The 17,384-nt window shown below is 45.3% G+C and overlaps 1 protein-coding gene across 1 annotated transcript in view; it reads right to left on the reverse strand.

Moving 5' to 3' along the window:
• Positions 1 to 15,723, reverse strand: part of SLC35F1 (solute carrier family 35 member F1) — a 383,792-nt gene extending 368,069 nt beyond the window's left edge. Inside the window, exon 1 of the mRNA XM_028117096.2 lies at positions 15,551 to 15,723. Within this exon, the coding sequence (XP_027972897.1) occupies positions 15,551 to 15,723 (173 nt within the window). The remainder of the gene's footprint in view (positions 1 to 15,550) is intronic.
• Between the last annotated feature and the right edge of the window lie 1,661 nt (positions 15,724 to 17,384).

The following is a 17,384-nucleotide window of genomic DNA, read 5'->3' on the forward strand; positions in this document are numbered from 1 at the left end:
AAGAAGGAATGTTTTTAAAAAGGAAGGACAAGGAGGAGGAGGAGGAGGAGAATTTTGCCTGAAAAACACAAATCACACAAAGTGTTAGAATCAAAGTAGTGGGAAAAAAGGAAAATTTTTAAAGTCAAGTCACCAGACTCATTACCACCTGGAGCCTGGGGTGTTGTAATAAAACCATCTATGGCTCAGGGAAATGCAGGGTGGGTGGGGAAGGACCCTTATGGGGTGGCTATTCCATAGGGACAGCCACGCTTTCAGGTATAGCTAGCTCCTAGGTAATCCCACACTGAATATTTTTATTTTCTTAGATGATACCAATTCAGTATAGTTCCAAAATATAAATAAAATGTGTTAAAAATTAAAGAATTCTTCTTGAACCAACTCTGAGCACCCCCCCACCGAAAAGCATGGTAAGGAAATGTGAGGGCTGTTTTCAAATAAGAAAGACAAACTGTTCCAATGGAAAACTATCATCTACCAATGTGTGTGTATGTGTGTGTGTGTGTGTCCGAACAAAACAGAGCAAGACAGAAAGAGACAGTCAGATAGACAAAGACTGATTACAAATAATATCTAGTATATATTATTTGGGAAACAATATACATAGTATATCGTATTAAATATTTATATACCCCAGAAAGCTTCAGAAAGGAAAAGTAAGAGACAAAGATAGGGTCAGGATACCGTGGATTGATCATCTTCATTTCATTTGTCTGTCTTATCTGGGAACTCGTATTTCCAGAGACATTAGCGACCCTAGACATTATGATGAAATCTAGAAACAGGCTTAAGGGGTGACTGGGGGAGCTTTAGTTACCCAATCCCTCCATCAGTAGATGGTGTCAGTACAGGTAAACACACTATCTGTATAAATACTGTGTTCTTGCTATGCAAAGTCAGCTCCAAGACCCTGCTTCCAACCCCTCCCTGGAGCAATTCCGGAGCAATCACTAAATGAAGTCACCAGACCATGAATTTCATTCCAGCACTCACTGGGAGATGGTGGTGGTTTCTGTTTGGTTGGCTTTCGTGATGTTTCAGACTTCCTCCATACCTAGCTAAAAACCGCCTTGAGCCATTTTCAAAGACTGATCACCTCCTATTGGACTGGCTTGGATGCCACTCTCCACGCTTGGCAGTACCGGGAGGGATGACAGTTAATTTTGTAAAACTGCAAATGTCCTTGCTAGTCTCTCTGTGACTACACACACCGTCCAGAACACGTCTCCCCCCACCCTTCCTCTGTCCTCCCACACACACCTCCCCCACCTCACAGCCTCCCTGTTTTCAAGCAGTCACCGGACCCTGGGATTTTCCGAAGCCCCTCACTGCCCACCGGCGTTCAGAGCGGTCTGTAAGGCTATCTGTTGAGCAAAGTGCCCTCTCTGAGAGCACAGTGTTTCTTCTGCCTACAGCAGGATACAGATAGGGACAGAGACTCCAGCCATCCCCGGGAACCCAGTGTCACAAAGAGCTCCTCTGATCCTGCTGGCATCTGGGCTTCCCCTCATTAGCACATTAAAGCTGCTCTGTCCCTTCCCTCTGAGCCTCTCTGTCTGTCCCACTGCCGGCCTCTATGGAGCCTTTTAGGCCCACGCTCGTTTTGAAACCTCCCAGGTTCAAGAGGCACTAACCCCTTCCCGAAGCCTGTCAAACTTCTTTACACACCACAGGCACCCTGGAAGCGCTATCACCCGGACAGGCGCACCCAGAGAGCCGGACAGACAGCTTCTGCCAAATTAGCCTTCCCAAGAAGAGGCTTTCTTAAAACAAACCCTCCCCAAAAAAATTAATTATATCTAGCTTTCAACAAATGGAATACACTGAAGTAAAGACTTGTGCTTTGTTCACAGATGGGTGGCTTCCCCTTCAGATTCTGACTGACAAGCCTCAGGAGGAAAACCAGCCGGCCAGCGCTCTGGCTGCGCCCACGTCCTCCGCACACTGAGGGAACCGGTCAGCATCTATCACGGGCCTGAAGACCCTGCTCGCCTTTGAATGTTGTGACCAGGATAACATCTGCATGGGGCTTGGCGGCTTTCCACACCCGCACCCAGACGTCATTTCATTTAAAAATTCCCAAAACGCAATGGGAAATGAAGGGCTAGGATTATTTTTAACTAGTTTACAAATGAGAAAAATGAGGCCCAAAACTTAAGTCAGTTGCCTGAGACAGAACGTATCAATCACATTCTGAAGGGGACACCATCACGCCAACGGCCCAGACACAAAATTTCCGAGTGCCTTTTAATTCCCTCTTCGGTCTCTCACACCCTATTCCCAAATGGAATCAGGACCCAAATCCTACAGAGCTCCCCCAAATATGCCCCGTACTAATACCCTGACTTCTTCGTAGCTGAATTCACAGATGGTTCTTGCTTGCCATGTCACTTGGGCCTAGATCTGTTTCCGAGTTACCCTTATCCAGGGCAGACTTCTTTCTGCCCATTACACCCCCCCACCTCATCCCCACCACAAATGTCAAATAAACACACAGCACTGTCCCTCAATCCTACTATACTTCTTTCGTATATTTCCTTTCTGACTCTCCAAGATGACTGTTACCCACTTCCCTCTGCACTAATGTCCTACCCCCCTCCCCAGCATCTAGCTCCTTCATTCTCGTGATCTCCTTGCCTCAGAGCTCCCAGAGAAAAAGAAGCCACCAGCCAGGAGTGGACCTTTATTCCCATCACCAAATCTACCAAATCACCTTCATGTAATGGCCCACAGGTGCGGCTCCCCTCCAGTACCATGGAGAGTGTCCGCATACCTCTCCAAGGCCAACCCTTCCCCTCCCTTGGATCCCACCATCTAGCCTTCTAAGGCTTTCCCTCCTTCCGTTATCCCATTCCTTCCCGCGTATGCAATTTCCCCCTTACCACTGTATCATCCCCGTCAGCACACAGACCTTTTGTGTTATCTCCTCTATTAAGAGGCTCTCCCATTGCCCCTCATTAGGGCAAAACTTCTCCAAAGTTATGTTTTGAAGTCCCCCCTTACTTTCCCTCCCCAGTCATTCCATCCAGGCTTCCATGCACCACCACTCTGAATCTGTGCCTTTCATGGCCCCCAAGGTTCCCACACTGCTGAGCCGCTGCCCATTTTTCTGTCCTTCCCTTGATGACTTCAGCACAGTACACCACTTATTTCCTCCCTCCTTCCTTCCCCTAGGCTTCTGAACACTGCACTCTCCTGTTTTCTCTCCTACTTCAGACCCCTCCTTCTCCAGCTCCTTAGATGGGTCCTCCTCCTCTGATTCAGAGGTGGATGTGCTGCCCAGGTTGACCATGGGACCCCTCTTGTCCTCTATCTACACTTTGTCTCTCCAGATGACCTCACCCAGGACCACCCCTGTGACTCCCAAATGCAAATCCCCAGCCCCTGAGTTCTCCCCAGAATCCCAGACTCCAGCAGTCACGGGACATTTCCACTAGACTACTAGACACGTTCTAACTGAACGTGCCAGAAGTTAATTCCTGACTTTCTCCCCACAAATATGTTACTCTCCCTGTCTTTCCCATCTTAGACAATGGCACCTTCACTCGCCCGATTTCTCAAGTCCCCCAAAGTGGAATTTGCTTTATTCTTTTCCCTCAGCGGCCTCATCAAATCACTCACCTAGTCCCATGGACTCCATCTCCAAATACAGATCACTCCAAAACACGACTGTTTCTCTCTACCCCCATTGGTACCCTCCGGGCCAAGCCTCCAACATCTCTTTCCTCCAGTAACCACTTACCCCTCCTGCAATCCATTCTCCAACAGCAGCTAGAATGGTTTTTTCAAAACATTAACCAGATTACTCCTTTGCTGAATACCTTCCAGTTGCTCCCCATCCCACTAAGAATAAAACCCAAGCTCATCTCCTGGCCTCTGAGACCCTGAAAGATCGTATGCCTCCATCCCCTATGAGCTCTTCCCCTCCCCTGCTCACTTTTGTCTTGCACTGCAGTCTCCCTCTCTTTCAGTACATTATGCCTGCTTGTCTCATCTTAGCATCTCTGCCTGGAGTGACCTTCAAGTAGCTAGTTCCTTCTGGCCATTCCAATCTTAGCTTCAGTGTCACCAGAGAGAGAGGGGTCTCTTTTGGCCCCTCAAATTAAAGCACCACCCACTGCCTCTCTGTCGCCTCACCCCATTTTCTCTGGGTAGTATATAGCACAATTGGATATCTTTGTTAGTGTTTGTTCATTGCCTGCCCCAACTCCAATGCCATCACCGTGACACTGAAGGTCTTTTATGTCTTGCTCCCTGCAGGATCCCCAAGATCCAGATGAGGCCTCTTACCTGGCACAGTAATTATCTGCTGAATAGCTGAATAGCTCCTAGTCTGTGCTCCTCAGAGCTTGAAGTGAAGCCATACCAGTGGCCTGGCACTCATGTCAGCTGCCATGTAATCTTGACCCTCCTTTCTCTCACTCAGACCTAGAATGTGCTTTCACTTCATGATCCCTGAAAGGTACATCTCCTCCTATAACCCATTCCACAGAACTGGGATGTTGTGCGGTATCACTTCTCACTTCTAAAAGTTACCCTGCCTAGCGTTTAAGGTGGGAGTCTCAACCCAGGCTGTTGGGTTGAGTCCTTGGTACTTAACTGTAGCTATCATCAGACCTAACCTGCTGCCCCCACAGCACCAGCTGGGATATTTTCAAAGCCATGACTAGCACCAGTCTAATGCTACTACTATGAGGAACCCCTACTCTGTGATTAGATGCACTTCCAGGCTCACTGTTGAATCCAGACTCGCTGTTGCTCCCTCTTGGATACTGGGCTGGGACCAGTGCATGCCTCTCGAACTATCTACTGTAAGCTATCAGTTGTTTCTTTCAATTCATTGCAGGCAATACTTTTGTGAAATGCAATTTTAAAAACCAGCTACTAGAAAAATGAAATGGCAAAAACAAAAAACTTAGCAAAATACATGACCCCACTTGTAATATTAGAAGGAAAGACATAAAAGTTCTTCCAGATATCTATAGATATTTCTAAGTGCTTATTCTCGATTTCTGTTCATGTCACATTCTGGTTGCATGGTTTCTGAATCAGCACAGGTCCTGGAACCACACTGATTGGCTAGCTGCTGTCCTCTCGGCTATCTGTCTAGCTCACGCCATACCCTGTGTCTCTTCTGCCCTGGTGAGCAGATCCCTTTCTTGAGACAACTTTTAAATAACCTTTCATAAAATAAGTATTAAACACCCACAACGTGGCAGGCACTGTTGGGTACTTTCTCCAAAATCTAATCTTCCTCTTCCTGATCTTGGTCCTGATTCTGTCCAAATCACAGCACCTCCCTCTCCCCGCCCCTGTCCCATTTAGACTCCTTTCTCCACTCTCCTAAATGGCTATGGTGGTCCCTAACTTGTCCCCCACACCCCGGTCCCTCTCCTCTCTATCTGTCCTATAGACTGTATTCAGCATACCATGTTTAGGCACATCTCTGATCATGTCCTTTCTCTACTCAATAACCTGCAATAGTAATAACCCACAGAGTGAAGTCTAACTCCTTATCGGAGCACCTAAGGGTGCCCATTGTCTGACTCCATCCTACGATTCTAACCTTACTCCACTCTACTGCCTTTTTTTTTTTAAGATTTTATTTATTTATTTGACAGAGAGAGAGAGTTAGCAAGAGCAGGAACACAAGTGGGGGAGTGGGAGAAAGGGTAGCAGGTTTCCCGCCGAGCAGGGAGCCCGATGCGGGGCTCAATCCCAGGACCCCGGGACCATGACCCGAGCTGAAGGCAGACGCTTAACGACTGAGCCACCCAGGCGCCCCCACTCTACTGCCTTTTTTACCTCCACATAATACTGTCAAACTGGACACTTCCTCTTCTTACTTACTACCTCTTACCCCATATTTGGCTACCACCCCGCTTCTTACACATGTTCCTTCCCTACCCCAAGCCATCTGCCATGGATTGAAAACTCATGTTCCCAAAAGTTCATGAGTTGAAGCCCAAATTCCCAATGTGATGGTATTTGGAGGTGGGACCTTCAGAAGGTAGTTAGATTTCGATGAGGTCACAAGGAGGGAGTCCCCATGATGCAATTAGTACCCTTGTAAGAAGAGACAGGAGAGAGATCGCTCTCTTGCTCTATAAATTGAAGATATGAGAAGATGGCTGACTGCAAGTCAAGAAGAAGTGCCCTCACTATGAGGGCACTCTGATCTCAGACTGCCCAGTCTCCAGAACTGTGAGAAATAAATGTCTGTTGTTTAAACCACCTAGTCTATGGTATCTTGTTATAGCAGTCCTCGCTAAGATATTATCTCTCAATGTCAAGGGAAAATGCCATCCCTGAACCTTCCTGCCCTGTCTCCCATCTAGTATGGGCTCTCCGTCCTCTGTAGTCTTATAAAAGCACTAAGTTGTATGACCACAAAAATTGGTTTCTCTATCTATAAAAGGATGACAATATTACCATTTTTGTTATTATAAGAATAACATGTGATATAAATTTTATAATACAAAATGTATACTGTATAATGTAAAATTTAAGAAGTTGATCCATTGTCTAAATGCTAATTTTAATTCAAACACTCTCATTAGGTTGTATCAAATTATTTAAAAAAGCATGCAGTCCTTCCACCAACTCATCCTCATGCTGTTGTCTTATTTTAAATCTTTCTTAACTGCAACACATGACCATGTGTTCAAGGTCCCTTAAAGCTGTATATGCACTTGTCAGATGTTCATATTGTCAGGAAACTCTATTTTCTTTTTTTGTTTGCTTGTTTTTAGGAAACTATTTTCTTGATTTACATGGCATTGACCTTTGATAGGCTCACCTGGCAATGGCAGGATGGGATTCAAATCTATTCTCCTTTTTCTCCTAACATTCTGAAGGTAGATAAACATTAATGGCCAGTCCTCTTTTTTTTTTTTTTTTTTTGTTAAGTCCTAGGTGAAACAAATTGTATTGTATTCATCAAGAAAGATCTACCTCTGGACTCTGTGTACATTTCAAGTAATTTTATTATGGTTTCAGTCTTCCTTTTGAGTAGTTTGCCTACAGGTGAAATAGCTAAATTATGGGGCTTTTTTGTACACCTCTGTTAGATCAACTTGAAAATCTAATCATTTTTGAGAGGTGATGTATCTTACTGTTATTTCTACTTTACTTAAATTGTCCCCTTGATAAATTATATTGAAAGGGTATTAACAGTTAGAAACTCTACCAATGGCACCCAAGAGTCCTCTTCAGCCCAAACCTGTCAGGTTCACTACTATGATCCTGCAGTGCCCAACATATAAGGAAGAACTAAATAAATATTCATTGAACGAATGAATGAACGAATGAATGAATCAATGAATGAGAAACCAGTAAAGTATTTGTCTTGTACAACGGATCAGTACTTTTGCTATCTCAAAGTCAGGAATGATTAGGAATTACAGCCCTGTAACTCTAAATCTGGACATGATTAGATTGATTTGGTTTTTAAAATCCTTTAAGTGTTTACTCAGTTGTAGCAGATTTGCCCAATTAATTTTTAAAATGGCAAGAATTGGTGGTACATAATATCAGAATTTGCAAAATGATATTTAAGGTATTTTTTTAACCATCACAGAGTCACATACATAAATTTTCTTCAGACAGGGGCACTTCGGTGGCTCAGCCAGTTAAGCAGTTAAGCATCTACCTCCGGCTCAGGTCATGATCCCAGGGCCCTGGAATGGAGCCCTGGGATGGGCCCTGGGGGAAGCCTCTCCCCCTCTTTTTTTTTACACCCTCTACTGCTGCCCCTTCATGTCTCTGGGGAATCAGAGCCCAGCCTCCAACCCCAAGGTGATGACCCCCCCCAGCCAGGCTTGGCCCCACGGTGGGCTGAGAAACAGTCTTTCCCCCAGAGCCTGCTCTGACGTAGGCCTACAGGGTCAGGGTTTTCTGCCTGGCTAGGCTGTGGTTGCTCGACCAGGTGGGGGCTCAGTCAGCTAGGTCCCTACCCACCTCACCCCAGCCGTCCGCAGGGACTAAGGACTGCTCAGGGGCAACCAGAGGTCAAGAAGTCCAGCTCCAACTCCTTCATTCTTCTCCCCGGGCCCTCTCCCTCTGCTTCTCCCCCTGACTCGTGCACGCACACTCACTCCCTCTCTCTCTCTGCACTCTCTCTCTCTCAAATAAATAAATAAATCTTTAAAAAAATTTTCTTCAGAGAAAGTTTGAAATTTAAATACAACAGAAAATATTTAAAAATTTTTAATAGGGCGCCTGGGTGGCTCAGTTGGTTAATTGACTGCCTTCGGCTCAGGTCATGATCCTGGAGTCCTGGGATCGAGTCCCGCATCGGGCTCCCTGCTCAGCGGGGAGTCTGCTTCTCCCTCTGACCTTCCCCCCTCTTGTGCTCTCTCTCTCTCTCAAATAAATAAATAAAATCTTTAAAAAAATTAAATAAATAAAAATTTTTAATAATAGTATTCTTAAACAAATTACATTCATTGCCACTGACTGAAGCATGACATTTTTCTAAGAAAACACTTTCTAAGACATATTTATTTTTACTGTTTTCTTTGGCATTTCTTATGAAATTTCTTCTTAACTATTGTGAATTCGAATAGTCCCTGTATAAGGTTAAAATGATAGAATGAGAAGTTTAATATGGATTGCATACCGAACACCTTATTTATATGCCTCTAGTATCTAGACATTGGGAGGCATACAATTAGACATTATTCATAAAAATTAAGGTTACAGATTATAATGATTCACTCTCAGTAGCAGAACATGTGCCATGTTACCCAGTTAGATTTTGAGGTCCTTCAGGCCAAGAATAATGTTTTGCCATGTTAGGGCTCAGCACGCAGTAAGTGATTAAGAACAAATAAATGTAGAAACCATCAACCGGGTATAAAAGCAACCAATGAAATGGGATAAAATATTTGTAAACCATATATCTAATAAGGGGTTAATATCCAGAATATATAAAGAACTCCTACAACTCAACAACTAAAAAACCCCAAACAATCCAATTTAAAAATGAGCAAAAGTCTTAAATAGACATTTCTACAAAGACATACGAATGGCCAAAAAGCTTATGAAAAGCTGTTCAATATCACTAATCATTAGGGAAACGCAAATCAAAACCACAATGAGAAGTCACTTCACACCCCTTAGGATGGCCACTATAAACACACACACATACACACACACACACACACACACACACACAAAGTAACAAGTGCTGGCAAGGATGTGGAGAAATTGGAAGTCTTAAACGCTGTGAGTGATAATGTAAAATGGTGCCACTGCTATGAAAAACTCCAAAAAAATAAAAGTAGAATCACCATATGATCCAGCAATCCCACTTCTGGGTACATATCCCAAAAAATTGAAAATAGGATCTTGAAGACGTATTTTCACATTCATGTTCATTACAGCTTTATTCACAATTGTCAAGGGATGGAAGCAAGCTAAATGTCCATCAACAGATAAATGGATAAAGAAAATGTGGTATATAGATACAGTGGAATATTATTCAGTCTTAAAAAGTTGGGAAATCCTCTCAGATGGTACAACGTGGATGAACCTTGAGAACATTACACTAAGTGAATTAAACCAGTCATAAAAAGACAAATACTACAAGATTCCATTTATATGAGGTATCCAGAAGAGTCAAACTCTTAGAAACAAAAAGTAGAATGGTGGTTGCCAGGGTCAGTGTGGAAGGGAAAAAGGGGAGTTGTTTAATGGATTCAGTTTCAGTTTTGCAAGATGATAAAATTCTAGACATCTGTTGCATGACAATGTGCATACAAATAACACTACTGTACTATACACTTAAGATGGTAAATTTTATGTCATGTGGTTTGGTCATTAAAAACAAGAACAAATGTGGGGCACCTGGGTGACTCAGTCATTAAGTGTCTGCCTTCAGCTCAGGTCATGATCCCAGGGTCCTGGGATTGAGCCCCGCATCGGGCTCTCTGCTTGGTGGGAAGCCTGCTTCTCCCTCTCCCACTCCCCCTGCTTGTGTTCCCTCTCTCACTGTCTCTCACTCTCTGTCAAAAAAATAAATAAAATCTTAAAAAAAAAAAACAAGAATAAATGAATGTATACTTGTATATGATCATGCCACAGTCAAGGAATACACCAAATATTTGTGAGGTATTTTTCCATGTGGCCATTGGAGTTTAACTTCCTAAGCATACTCTTTTTAGAAACATAATCAAGAATTAATGTGTTTGAAAATGTACAGTGAATGCTCATTGGCCTGAATGCAAATGAATGAGAAAGCTAAACTTTAAACCTGGTGGTGGTATTTTCACATTCTGCATTCTACTTTTATGAGGTATGGGAATTAAATAATAAATCAGCTCTTGCATTAGGTAACTTTAGATATGGGCAGCCAACTCAATTTCCTATATCATCTACATCTACAGCAGTGTACAGTAAAAATAGACTTCTATTATGATGTCCCTGGACTCTGAAGGATCTTGAGATGGTGAAAGCTCAAAGGAAAATTACACAAAGATGCATCCATTTTCTTACACATTAATTACTTGGAAATATATTATCTCTATCCCAAGTAAACCAAATATCCCTTTAATATAAATGTTCATTTCTCCAAGCCCTCTGTATAAAAAATAAGTATACAGGATGATCTTTTATTTTCATAATTTTGTCCTTCAGTTAAAAATAAATGCATCCTTCAACATCCTTTGTTTACTACTGATCTTAGAAATGTCTGCTTTTAATCACACCACCCGGTTCAATTTGGAATACTGCGTATCAATTATCCCCATTACTAGTTGGTCTTCCCTTTCATTTTGACATCTGTTAGAAGAAGCAGCTTGAGGAAGAGCTTCACTATCAATTTTTCAAAAGAGCCTTCTGACTTGATAAAAAAGGATCATCTAAATTATATGTCTTCATCAACTGTACCTAATACTTTGTTCAAGCATAATCCTGTTCCTTGGCAGGCATTCTTTTAGTTCACCATGTTCGGTCCACCTTATTTAATGATTCATAAATGCTATATACACATATTGTCTTATACAGTAACTTCCCATGTGGACTTTGATCTTATTTAGGCTTGCTACCAATGCTCTTATGTATCCTCCTTCATGTCTCTTGGTTTTCAAATCAAAAATTTTTCAGAAATTTTAAAATTAATAAAATTAATCAAAATATAAGTTGGAATTTAGTTCCAAATCAAATGAATGGATGACCCAGCGTCACACTAGTGGATCCTTTCTAACGATTAAATATCCCCACTAGGGGCGCCTGGGTGGCTCAGTTGGTTAGGCGACTGCCTTCCGCTCAGGTCATGATCCCGGAGTGCCAGGATCCAGTCCTGCATCAGGCTCCCTGCTCAGCAGGGAGTCTGCTTCTCCCTCTGACGGACCCCCTCATGTGCTCTCACTCTCGCTCTCTCTCAAATAAATAAATAAATAAAATCTTTAAAATAAAAAATAAATAAAAATAAATAAATATCCCCACTATAAGCCTAAAAAGGCAGAAACCTCTTTATAACTTGAGACAACCCAATGAATCTCTTGTTGGGAAGAAAGTGGGTCAAAACTAGAAATTCACAGTTATTTTTGTTAAGATCTGATAATAATATTCAACTCGGAAAAGATAAGTAAAACCGCAAAACACAAAACAAGCTATTACTCATTTTTCACAAATATTTCATTACATAATCATTTTAGAGGAGCAAATCTTCGGATACTATACAGACCAGTATCTACTCCTCTATCTTCCTAAGAAATCTACCAGTATTCAGCAGTTTTTGTGAAAGGGTCATCAACCATTGCCCTTGAACTGTTTTCTTTTTTGTCATATCCTGCTTGCCTGTGACAGGGTAATAAATACTACTCCACGCTAAGAAATAAATGAGGAAGAGTTTGCTATATTTTTTTCCATGCTTGAACCAATACATTATTCTAAATCTTTGGGAATTAAAGGAGTAATTATCTCAGCATTAGAATCATCTTGGATTTCTTGCATCCCACTGCCAAAACAAATTTGAATACCACAGGGAGAAGAATGTGACACATCCCCTTAACTGGTTTCAAAAATTACCTAGCACCTCCTCTTTCACCAAAATCTTGGATACTATTAGATTCTAATCTCATTGCTTTACAGAAAGTGAGTAATCAGTGAGATGCCCCAACTGTCATGTACAAAATGCGGGACTCCAACTCTACAAGCCTGTAAAGAAAGGGGAAAGGATGAGCAGCTGTACTGAGGAAAGTAAAATGAGGCAGGACAATGTCAGGCAGATTTCATTGAGGTAACACTACATTTTCATTCTATGCTTCTTGAGAGCAAGTAACTTTAATTAATTATTAACCAGTACTTTTCTTTTTACCTATCCCTGGGTAGATATAGATAGCATATGTGTTTGCATTTCTTCCTCTGGGTCGGCAGGTAGCTATTGTTATAGACTTTCACCAGTGGCAGGCAAATCACCACGGGGCTCACATTGCTCATAGTCTAACACTCCCCATCTCACTGCACCACCCTCAGTCTGTCAGCACTGCCTCTTTGGCCCAATGGATGCTAAGAGCTAACTAACAGTGGTGCAATGTCCCATTCTGTCACTGAAGAGACTACTGGTCAGCTCACAGAAATAGAATGCTGCCAACCATAAATCTGCATGCCAAAAATGGGAGGGATATTTTTTTATATTGGCTCTAAACTTCCAGATTTGCAACCTCACTTTCTGCTAACAACTAAGTTGCTGCATGCCAGAAGCAGATGAAAAAAAAGCAATTGAAACTCAGAGGACAGTAAGTTGTTGACAGAGCAATGCAGGTGAAGGATACAGAAGTATTAAGGAAAAAGAAAGAGTAAAGAAGAAGAAAAAGAAGGGGGAAAATGATTTTAAGCTTTGAGAAAATAAACAAAGATGCTTCTGATTTGGCCCCAGTGGGCCAGCCTGATAGCCATTACTGACTGATCTACCTACTTGGAGGATTCAAATTAGAGGGGAGCCACACCTAAGTGGTGGCACAAGATCTCTAAAATTCCACTTTCCTCCTGCCTTGTTGCTTGTAGAGTCCAGCCACTCAACACCCGCTACCAATGCCCTCCATGTTGACATAATCACAGTGCAGAAGCCAAGCTCATCAACATGCTGATGCAATTATTCCATCGAGATTTTTATATTTAATCTGATTTTTTTAAGTCTCCATACCAAAGATGCTCCTTCTCAAAAGAAATATTTTTTTCTTGTCCCTTTAAGAATACAGAAAGACCATTAACTTAATACAAAATATTATATTGGAAATTCTGAAGAATTTTAAAAGACAATTAAATGTTTTAGTTGAAGTAGAAAGGCTATAACCCTAGGTAGGTTCCCATTCACAGATGGGCCTGAGATGACATGTCATTGACCCAATCTTTCAGTCTAAGTTCTTCCTCTATAAATTAGGACTAGTACAACTAAGGTCACACAGATCATTGAAGGCTTAGTAAAACACAAAGTTCTACTCATGATGTACTACTACTTCATTTGCTTATGATGCTCCCACAGACCCACCTCAGACAACAAAAATCCACTGAAGAAATGAGTTCATGTAGAACTCTATATTCGCCCCAGTGTTTTCTTTTCTTTTTTTTTTTTTAGTATTTTATTTATTTATTTGAGAGAGAGAATGAGCTGGAGCATGAGAGCGGGGGAGGGTTGGAGGGAGAAGCAGACTCCCCGCTGAGCGGGGACCCAGGGACCCCCCCCCCCGACGCGGGACTCGATCCTGGGACTCCAGGATCATGACCTGAGCCGAAGGCAGCCGCTCAACCAACTGAGCCACCCAGGCGCCCTCGCCCAAGTGTTTTCTTTAGTATTATCTCATGACAAGAGCGGTAAGGCAAGTATTATGAGACACATTTTACAAATGCAGAAACCGAGTCCCAGGGAGATGTGCAGACCTGCCCCAAGCCACGCGGCTAGTTACTGGCTGAGAAATGATAACAACCAAGTCTCCTCAGTGATCTTTTTATTCCAAACTCTAAGATTCATTAAATATCAAGAAATAACCTGCACAGAATCAATAACAACTTGTAATCAAGCAAAGATAAATGAACGATTGCACCAGGCTTTTTTCCAGTTTGATGAGAGATATTAATATTTAACATACTCTGCTTAAAAATTTAAACATCCAATGCCAGGATATTTACAATTCAAAAACCCACAGGTGTTCATGAACAATAGGAAACCTCTATAATATGTTCGAAGCCAACATCTTCTTGATTCATTCTGGTCACTGTCTTTTAAATGTAAGCTTTTGGAAGGTGTTATCCTAAGCTACAACTCGAAGGAAAGCAGAGGCTTGACTTTCTATTACCAACTCATGTCTCACTCAGCGTGAATTTCTTCTTGTTTGCTAATAAATAGAAACATACTGAAGTACCCACAAGTAAGCTAATAAACACGTTAAGTCTTCGCAAGGGACTCCAATGGTTTGGGATTTGTTATACCTGAATTAAACCATACTCCATCTTCCAAGCTATTTCTGTACATATTTTGTGCTCCCACTACAGCTTTAAGCCCCATAGAGTTCTGTGTGAATTCCCCATAGCTCAATGCGGAGTCTCGGCCGCCCAAAACAGTGCCACACAGAAACCTGTATGAACAGAGCCACCTTAAGAGTTACCCACACAGACGCATCAAAAAAAGCACACACGCACTCAAATAAAAACACACAAAACCAATTCTCTGATTTTTTTTTAAGTGTCAGCTCTTCAACCATTCCAGGTTACTTAAGTAGAAAAAAGTCCCTTTCACATAACAGTTGAGTCAGGGGCACCAGGGGCCCCATCTTCACGTCAACCCGGGTTCTCAACCGAAAACGCCTCGTCCTTGATCCATTCACTGCGCAGATTCCAGCACTGGAGGCGCCGGCGATCTGCGCTCTGCGCTCGCCTCCTATGGCTTTAGCCAGCTTTGGAATAACCGGGCCCCTCCTGCTCACACCCTTCTCACAACATTTTTGCACTTTGCGTGGGTCTGATCCAGGCCTCCAGCCTCCCGTTCCCTGGTCCCAGCTTGGAGGAGTCTGAGCGGCAACTGGGGCGTCAGACAGGAGAAGTGGGTCCCCGCCTGCCCGCTCAGGCTGTCGCCACGACTCCATCCCCCGGCGTGGAGGTTGGAGACATCCGGCCGGGGCGGGCGACAGTGCGAGGCCGGCGACTTCTTCGCCATCCCCGCAGCTCCGCGTCTTCCCGCCTCCGCCCGGACCACGCTCGGGTCCCCCCGTCCCCGGGGCGCAAAGCTGGGGTCCGAGTGGGTAAGGGGAGTGAGGCAACACGCGTGTGCGAGGGTGTGAGTGCCGACACACAACAGCCGGGCAGCAAACCCCGCCTCTCCCCGAACTCCCGCCTCGGACCAGCCAGCAGCCCGGGCGCCCCAGGGCTCCCCGCTCTGGGACAAAGCTGCCACGGCCTCCCCGCAAGCGCGGGGCGCGTCGTCGCCGGGTGTCCTCAGTCTCCCTCGGCCGCGACTCCGTCCCAGGGGGCCTCCGGGCCGCCGGGGGTCCGGGGAAGACCCGGGGCCCGGCTCCCGCAGCCCTCGCCCCGCGCCCCCGCCGCCGCTCACCTGTTCAGCACTTTGCGGATCCTCTGGCGTACGCCAGCCCGGGAGGAGGCGGACAGGCTGCCGCCGCCGCCGCTGCCCTCGGCCGGCAGGTTCTCGATGGTGGTCACCACATGGTTCGGCGGGGCCGGCGGTGGCGGCTGCAGCTGCTGCTGCGGCGGCTCAGGGGGGATCATCGCGGCGGAGGCGGCGGCGCGGCGGCGATCAGAACGCAGCCGGGCGCATCGTGCGCCGGCTCGGGGCCCGGGAACGCGCAGAGGACCCGGCCGGGCGGCCGCGGCCCGGGGAGGCGGTGCTGCCTGCGAAGCGGCGAGGCGGGGAGGTACCCGCGGCTACGGCCGCCGCCGCCGCCCAGCCCGCCACTCACTCCTCTCCCGTCCCGGTGCGCGCCCCCTCTCTCCGCCGCCGCCGTCTCCCGCCCCGACTCTTCCCGAGCCGTGTCCCCAAGTCCTGGCACACCCCGCGAAGTGGCCGGGAAGGGGGTCGCGCACGGCCGCCGAGCTGCCCGTCGGCTCAGTAGACCCCCACGGAGAGAGGGGATGGGGCTCCGGGCTTTGCCTTCTCTCCTGGCGCCCGGGTCTTCTCCGGCGAGCGGCGCAGTTGTGCTGGCGCCGCCTCAGCCTGTCCCCCGCTCGCTCGGAAAGCTGCCGTCTGTGTCTCACGGAGTGAGAGACCGAAGTGAACCCGGAGAGCCGGGCGGGGGCGCCGCCGCGGCGGCGGCGGCGGCGGCGAAGGGGGGCCAGGGCGGGGACACGCGCTCTCCGTCTTCGCCAGAGGGCGCTCCCGAGGCGCCTCATTGCCCCGACCCTCTTTCCCGGTCCACCGGAGGCCCTACCTAGCTCGGGATTGCGATGATTGTTTTGTTTTGTTTTGTTTTGTTTTGTTTATTGTTCTCGTGAGGCTGGGGGTAGACCCTTCCTCTCTAGTTGGAGGAGACTCCGCGCTCCTGCCGCGACACCGCGGAACCTTAGCACCTCCTTCCCGGGACAGCGCCAGGACACGAAGACAAGGCTCTGGCCCCAAATTAAAAACCCAAACTCCAGTATCCTATGACCCCAACACTCACCATAATGGGCCTGGAGGAAATTGGAGGAGAAACAACTTCGCACAAAGAATTCATTCTGGAAACTGGAAAAAGCCATGTCAGACCAACTCAACGTCTCCGTTTTGTAGCGCTGTGAAGGAAACGTAGGCGGATTCGACTTCCAATTGTGCCTCTAAAACTTATTAGCAGAGATTCCCTAAGCAATTTATGTACCTACATTCTGAGACACATTCTCCTTTGTGCAACGGAGGCTACGCGTGTCTTTCTCCCTGTGGTGGTGTAAGAGTTAAATGAGGCAAACCACCCAGCAGGGGGCTCTGACGGCTCCTTCACCCGGGCTCTGACCAGAAGATCTCCGCTCCCAAAAGGGAAAGCCCCTGAGAATCTGGCACAGAAACCTTAGACCTAAACGAGACCGTATTTCTCCCAAAGGAAGACTGATTTCCTGTGCCAGGCATCTCTTACACCGATTGCTCCAGATTCCAGTTAATAACTGACTCTTAAGAGAGTTATATTTTTCACATTTTCCTTTATCTAGATTGCCTGGATAGGGATCCTATTATGACAAATGACAGGCGTTTGGAAAATTTTTCCATTTTAGTGCAGCGTGTGGAATTATTTGCCCTGAATATGGTTAAAAGATAAGTATGGTTACAGAAAGACATGCTAATACCACCCCTGAATCCAAATGCACAGATAAAAAATCCTGGTGATTTGCCAAGGAGAATGGGGTTGGGGAAAAAAATAACATTCGAGGAAGGAATGGACTATGTCTGATTAACCAAAGGGAGA

This window comes from Eumetopias jubatus, unplaced genomic scaffold, assembly GCF_037043125.1.
Source record: "Eumetopias jubatus isolate StellerSeaLion01/CBP00866 unplaced genomic scaffold, mEumJub1_p1.0 scaffold_6, whole genome shotgun sequence".
In the NCBI taxonomy this organism is placed as follows: domain Eukaryota; kingdom Metazoa; phylum Chordata; class Mammalia; order Carnivora; family Otariidae; genus Eumetopias; species Eumetopias jubatus.